Genomic DNA, 8,102 nt, shown 5'->3' on the forward strand with positions numbered 1-8,102 from the left:
ATCGATTATTAAACGATAATTATTTAACATGCATAAATACATAATATTATTGTACTAAATAAAACTTAGTTTAGTGTTACATTGTCGTTTTGATTTTATTATTGTTAATTAGTTATTTGCTTTTAGATAAACCCGTAAAGTGTACAATATTACATTAAAAGTATAACATTTTAACAGATTTAAGTTTAATTTCGTAAATCATACATAGTGTATAGTAGTTTATTGATATTCAAAGAACGAATAATATTCATACAAAAGTCATATTAAACTTTAAATTATGTCTGTTTTTTTTTTTTTACATAATAATACAACAATAGTATACATAATACACTGAGGTAACAACTGTTTATTTGAATGCGTTTTTACGATAAACACGCACTAGTGATATTAATATTTTAAATCATTATTCCTTGTCATTGAGTTTAATGATTAATATATGAAATAAATATACAATGAAGCTACTATTTTCGTCCACACTGTAATAATAATATTTTTTCTAATACATATCCGTATACCTCCTTGAACTAGGTTGGTATTTCGTATTATTTTGAAATGTGATCCGCCACAATCTTTAATTACCCGATGAATTGTTTGTATTATGTATAAGTACTGTATGTATATTTTGGTAGAACTTAGATACAGCCATAAACGATTACAGTAGAAGAGTTGTATTGTTCACACAGAGCCTGTTCTGCTTTTAGTTAAATAGGGGATATGTCAGTACAATACGTTGAAATACCTACTACTGGAGAAACTCGACTATATAAGAGAGCTCTGAGTAGGACTCTGACAGACGTGATTTTCCAGAGTTAGCGCGAGCACTTTCATGTTAATCTGTGTCTGACATTTGTCATTTTAATTTAGTTCATTTTTTTTTTTTTATGTAAAACACTTAGAATAATTCAATTAAATAACACTGAAATATTTTGCAATAAAACGTCATAGAAAATATTTCATCATCTTTATTTTATTTTACCCCGTCTATAACATCACTTTTCAACTATTAGATGAAAGGCTCACTACAGTTGTAGTTATGAACTCAATCAATATAATACGACTATTAATATTAAAATCCGTATTCTTTATATTTTTTGTTTTAATGGTTAATATTTTATGACATAAATATACACTATAGCATTTTCTTTCCGTGTTCATTGTAACAACGACATTTTTCAATTTGTAAATCCGCCTACTGAAAGTAAGTTTTTGTTAGAAACATCAAAATACACCTATTAGTATCGGTATAGACACTGAACAATAAACAAGGTACCAACGAGCTACTCCAGATAATAATCGGCTAACGTTTTACGTTCCTTAATTAATCGTCAAAAACCTTTATTGATTATATAATTTAATTAAAGTTTACATAGATTAAATATAATATTTAACTCTAGGAAATCATTTGATTAATTAGGTATGTCTAAATTATTTTAATCAAACATATTACACTAAAATCACGATTATTATATTACTCGTATAATAATACTGTATTTGAGCTTACAAATTTACAATAAACCGATATTTTTGTAAATAGATTATCACTGCAGTAACGGATCTGGGCAAACAGAGTGAGTATAATAATATGTTATATGTTTATGTGGCGGCTCGTGGTGTTCAAAGTAGGTGGTGTGCAATTATTTCAAAAGTTGATTAAACAAAAAAAATAATCAGTTCAAAATATAAATGTAATTAGTAAAATATTTATTAGCATTTTTAATTTTTATTTGTGAGACCGCTTGACGAGTGTGTAGTAGGAGCTGCACAACAAAGTCACATATAATTGCCGATTCCTCCACTCGATAATTAAACTTATTTTATACTGTCGGGCGGTGTTCAGACTGAGCTGCACACCAATTGATGTGTATTTGTTACATAACTCAATTAAATTTTAGGAGTATAATAATAATAAATTGTCGTATTTGTTTTTAAAATTTAATTTTTTTTATATAATAAATACCTAAAGTTTAACAGATATTGTATTAAAATTAATAAATTAGTATACATTATTATTACACATTTTTACTATTTTATCTATATTAATCTATGTGGTGTGCGCACACCTGCACACCTTGGCACGAGCCGCCCCTGAGAACATTTGCATTATTTTTAGCATAAAACACTGATTATTAATTATGTTACTGATATAATCTATATTTGGGCTTATATTATATCATTGTATTTTTTAATAGGTAATCATTTCAGCAACGGATCTAGGAAAACAAAGCGAGTCTTCTTCTCCGTGTTGTATCCAGATAAATGTGAGCATAATATGCTATTGTACGTTAAAACATTTTCGATCAAATTAATTAGCCTGAAAAATAGAAATAGATGTATGAAATAGAATCGAAATTTCAAAAATAAAATAAGTTAATTGAGTACATGTCATGGTCCTTACATATATTTACACTAAAATTGAATAGCATAAAATATTTTTTGTTAATTTTATAGGGTAGGTATTTCAAAGTTTGTATGTAATTTTTAACACCAAATTTAGCATAATATATTTCAAATATGAAGAAATTATGTTAAAAATTTTATTTTCTAACGGTCTTATTATTGGGCTGATTTATTTTTGGGATGTCATTAAATATATATATATTACTAGTTGGTGAAATAACAATGCTAGTGACTATTTATACATATAAATATTTTAATCCATATTCCTTGACTTTGAATGTTTTATAATTATTAATGTATGACATAAATATGCACTATTATACAATATTTTTTTCGTCCTTGTCGTAAAAATGACACTACCTACTGATACATATTATTGTTAGTATCGGTATGGACACTGTACTATGAAAATGGTACAAACGAGCTATTAATAATTTGTAGCATAATACTTATTAAACCATGTTCAACGTCAACAATATTTGTATATAACTTCATAATTATTTACTACAAGACATCGTTTGGTAATTAATAAAGTACATTTGCATTATATTTAGCATAAAATACTGATTATTAATAATGTTACTGATATAATCTATATTTGGGCTTACATTATATCATTGTATTTTTTAATAGGTAATCATTTCAGCAACGGATCTAGGAAAACAAAGCCTGTCTTCTTCTCCGTGTCGTGTCCAGAACAATGTGAGTATAATCAAGGTCGCCCGCAGGTGAAAATTCAGGGGGGGACGCCTTAATTTTTATTAACAATCAAAATCTTTTATTGATGTATTATGTGTATTTAAAAAAAATATTTAAAGGTAATATAATATAATATTACATTTTACACTTATAGTAACTAATTAAACACAAATTGCAATTTTATTTTATTTTTCCCAAATTCATCAACAACTTTTTCAGCTAAATTAAGTTCTTCAATTTTTTTTCTGTGTAAACTTAACATGCATAATCCGGATAAACGGTTTTCACACAATGTTGAACGTAGCCACGTTTTAACACGACGTAATGTGCTAAATGTTCTTTCTATGCTGCAAGTTGTTGGTGGAATTGTCATATAAATAATAATCTTATGGCATATAATATCATCGTATATTGTGATAATAAATTAGCGGAATTCTATTATCATGAAGTATATGTATCGTTTATATAGATCAATACTTACCAATAATGATTTTTGGTATTTCGGTATTTCTGAATATTTGATTGGGATATAATTATTTTAACTAGCAGGAATTCTAGTGTGGGGAGTTGTCCCCCCCTGCCATCCCTTGCGGGCGCCCTTGAGTATAATATGCTATTGTACGTTAAAACATTTTCGATCTAATTAATCAGCCTGAAAAATAGAAATAGATGTAAGAAATAGAATTGACATTTCAAAAATTTCAAAAATAATAAATTAATTAATTGAGTACACATGGCCCTTACATATATTTACACTAAAATTGAATAGCATAAAATATTTTTTGTTAATTTTATAGGGTAGGTATTTCAAAGTTTGTATGTAATTTTTAACACCAATTTTAGCATAATATATTTCAAATATGAAGAATTTATGTTAAAAATTTTATTTTCTAACGGTCTTATGATTGGGTTGATTTATTTTTTGGGATGTCATTAAATACATATATTACTAGTTGGTGAAATAATATCTTTCATATATTAAATTTTGAATAGCAGTTTATAACTTTATAGTATAAATCCCATACATTTTACATAAATATTAAATTCTTTTCTATATCTAAATGTACATAAACATGTCATTTTTTATATTTAATTGATGAGCAGTTATCTAATTCTTGAAATGGAATCGTCATTTTATATTTCTGGAATGTAAAATACAAAAATATTTCACGAAAGAAAGTAAGCGTTTCATACCATTACTATTCTCATACGTATAAGATAACTGTTATACTTATTACTTTATAAGTAATAGTAACTATAGAATATTTAATTTTAATTTTTAGATCGAAGCAGTATGAACATGACATTTGATATAAGCATATTGGAGCCTAAAGAAGTTTGCATTAACTTGAAATTGCTTAAGCTATTTCATTTTTTTCATCTATTTGATCCCAAAATCAAAACAATTTGCAATTTCAATGTGTATCATATAGCTTTGTACATCATAAATTGCGTCATTGGTTGTATTCTAATGTTCGGAATGGTGGGTTATTTTACTGAGGCAGACAATGAAATAAATATTTTCACTGATGTACAGTCAATGTTTTGTTGCTTAGTTTATTTTCTATGTTTAGTTAAAATAATTACATTTGTTAACAAAACAAATAACATATGGGATTTACTCCGCGTTACTTGTATAAATTTTTTGTCGAGCACACAGTGTCAAAAAAATGTAGGGATTCTTCATAACTATCGTGAAAAATTAATAAAAACTACAAATTACATCACAGTTATTTTAATTGTACTTACCATCCAATGGTCCTTGTATCCTCTAGTACTGCTGTGGTTGCAAAGAGAAGACGCAAAACAATCAAGTCGACGCTTTGAGAATGTTTTCAACTTTCGGTTCCCCGTGACCATTAGTTACTATAATAATAATTTTGCTATATTTTATATTATCGAGGAATCTATTGGATTGCTTCTGTTCTACATGCATTTAATGAGTGAAGTCTTCTATATTTCTATCTGCTATGTTATGATTGCTCAATATGAGATGATTCAAAAAGCTTACAAAAATGTCAACAGTGAACTGAATTCCAAAAATATAAATGGTAAGTCAATAGAAATAACATTTTTTTTTTTTTTTTCTATTTTAGCTCCTCGTGTGAGTGGAATTATTATTTAAATTTTTTACACTTAGAATAATCACTAATAGTTTTGCACTAAATTATATATTTTCAGGAAACAAACACGATATTAACGGGAATGATTGTTTTGATGATTTAGTATCAATTATGAATGATCAACAAAAACTTTTCACGTTAGTGTCTATTGTTTAAAATATTTTAGAATTAGTCATGACTCATAATACTCATAAGCATAAGATGTTTATTATGAGATATATTTTTTTTTATCACGCCATTAAAACTTTGTTGAATTTAATTTAACGATGGTTTTTTTTTAATTAAAATATTATTTTATTTTTCAGGAAGTTAAAATTATTTTATTCCACATATACATTTATAACATTATCCAATGTCGTATCATATTCTGGGTCTATCATTATTTTAACATATGCATCCGTTTTGGTAATACAAATTTAATAGATCAAATAAAATTTATAATCGGGGGTGGATCAATGATTATTTTTTAGAGATAGATAGGATTATTATTTATTCAAAAATTTATCAGATTTATAAATTATAGTAAATAATCTAATTTCTTTTAATATATTTGTCAATAATTATCATTATTGTTCTTAAGCCACATCCTCTAGATCTACCCCTGTGAATGTCTTTAAATAATTGTCCATTATATAAATACTGTTAACAGAGTTTTGTGTGATTATATTTTTATAGGTTTTTACGACGTCAGAAGCAATACCAATGTTTTATGTTATCAAATTAATATCAGCATTTGGATACATGATTATTATTTTACTACTCGTTTGTTATTTATTAGAACGCATTAATAATAAAGTAACGTTAACGCTGTTAAACTCTAATTTAGTTGGTTTATAAATGTGATATTTTTTTGCAGAAGGAATCCGTTAATTTTGAGATGTATAGTTGTAATTGGACTACCATGAATTTGAGATCGAAAAAAATGTTGTTGTTATCAATGCAATTGAATAATGCTAATGAATTGACGATTAAAATAACACCAAGAAGAATTATCAACCTACAATTTTTTAATAGCGTAATATTAACATTTATTGAATACTGAATATTTTATTTTATTTACATTCTATAAGCATACTGTGTACGATGTTTATTACTGTACGAGATAGTGTTCGAACAAGACGAGATTAGCGTGATATTACTTTTAATGAAGCCCAGAAATTTCAGAATTCCTCCTAAATTAATGTTAAAATTGCTGTGAAATGAAATGGTTGGGGTCAAGTAAACCCAAGATCATTGGCGTGATTTACCCTTTTAGGAATGAACTATTAAATCAATAGATGAGGCGGGAAATATAATGATTTCTATTAAGTTAACGACGTTGCATTTCACTAAATTTAGAGTAAGCCTAATCTGTGACAACCAATTTTAAAAAGAATAAAGGTCAGACTTTGAAGAATGTAGTCATTGTTAGTGTTGATTTTCATGTGTAACTTTATATCGTTTACTAATTAAGCATTTCAGAAAAAGATAGTTGACTACTGAGGCATTTATATTTTATTCATTATAATATAATAACTAAAATTGGAATAAATCAAAAAAATAATTTCTTTGTTTCAGGTGATGATCACGTGCTATAACATTATCTCAGCCATGTTGAATATAAGCTCTAAGTAAAAAAGTAAATAAAGAAATAATAAGAACATGTTAACTGTAATTTTTATTGATTTATTGTTTTAATTGTGAATGATATATTTATATTCTATGTTAGTATGTTAGTTGCAACCTAAACGTAATTCCGTTCCGCTTATAAATTATATAAAATAAGTCATGAGTTATTAACTGTATCGGAACACGTTACACTTGCACTACTCGTCGGACATGTCGCGCTCTACTTACGGGTTTCACACATTTATATATTCGTAATAAAACTAATAACAGATAGCGCTATTCTTTCAAAACATAAACCACCTACAGCTATAAATTATTTCAAAACTCTTTTAATTAAATGATTTTTATTGTAACATTATAGTTTACGTCAACCAAATCATTAATCAACTAATCACACATTCCCAATTTCAGTCACCAAATAAATCATATTTAATAACCCATTTATATTTAACGTATATTAAATATAGGTAGTGAATAATTAGTCAATTAGATTTTGTTATAACAACATAAACATTTTTTTTTTTGAATTTGTCACTACTTTTTAGATCAATAAGATTACTTCAACATAATAGTTTGACGTTTGTTTATGATTGAAAGTTGAATATTATTTTAATTAAAAGTATAATATTACAATAAAAATGTATAACTATATCATCTTAATCCTTAGTTTTTCGTCATTATTTTTAGTTTTGAAGAACACCATCGCCTTAGATATCAAGAATTTATTCAAACATTATTTTGAATGGAAATTGCAGTGTAGGCATTACAAGTATTGAGATAGAGGTAATAGTGCATATTAGTGTTTCGAGGAGAGACTTGAATGCCTGACTTTTATAAGGCGCACGGAGCTTCACAAATCAATTAGAGTTGACATTGTGTATAACGTCAGAATTTGTATGTTCGTTATGATTTACAAACTATATTATATATCTATGCAATTATATAATACAAAGGAAACAAAAATATCGCGAGTAAACGAAAATAATTATCCACAACTTTTTGATACTATCGTTACAATAACAATTATAAAAAGTATTTGTTAGAAAAACTATTTCATACAAAAATATAATAACGTTAATAGAAACATAATATATTTACAATAATATAATTGTTTTATTGTATATAATTAAAAAAAATTTCTTCATTCCAGGTGTTAATGTTAATCACAAGCTGTAACATTTTCTCGTCTATGTTGAATATAAGTTCTACATAAAAATAAGATATTCAAGATTATATCAACATAATTTCAAGTCATTTTGATTTATTTATTAATAA

At 26.2% G+C, this 8,102-nt stretch overlaps 1 protein-coding gene across 1 annotated transcript; it reads left to right on the top strand.

Annotated features, from left to right (window-relative positions):
• The first annotated feature begins 1,267 nt into the window (after nucleotides 1–1,267).
• On the top strand, nucleotides 1,268–7,346 carry LOC132921341 (uncharacterized). Its single transcript, XM_060984316.1, has 10 exons — nucleotides 1,268–1,414; nucleotides 1,535–1,568; nucleotides 2,190–2,258; nucleotides 3,031–3,099; nucleotides 4,380–5,147; nucleotides 5,278–5,356; nucleotides 5,525–5,624; nucleotides 5,895–6,014; nucleotides 6,076–6,234; nucleotides 6,777–7,346. The coding sequence occupies exons 5-10, from the start codon at nucleotides 4,391–4,393 to the stop codon at nucleotides 6,831–6,833; spliced, it is 1,272 nt and encodes a 423-aa protein (XP_060840299.1). The 5' UTR covers nucleotides 1,268–1,414; nucleotides 1,535–1,568; nucleotides 2,190–2,258; nucleotides 3,031–3,099; nucleotides 4,380–4,390; the 3' UTR covers nucleotides 6,834–7,346.
• The last annotated feature ends 756 nt before the right edge of the window (nucleotides 7,347–8,102 follow it).

Source organism: Rhopalosiphum padi, chromosome 2 (genome assembly GCF_020882245.1).
Source record: "Rhopalosiphum padi isolate XX-2018 chromosome 2, ASM2088224v1, whole genome shotgun sequence".
Lineage (NCBI taxonomy): Eukaryota > Metazoa > Arthropoda > Insecta > Hemiptera > Aphididae > Rhopalosiphum > Rhopalosiphum padi.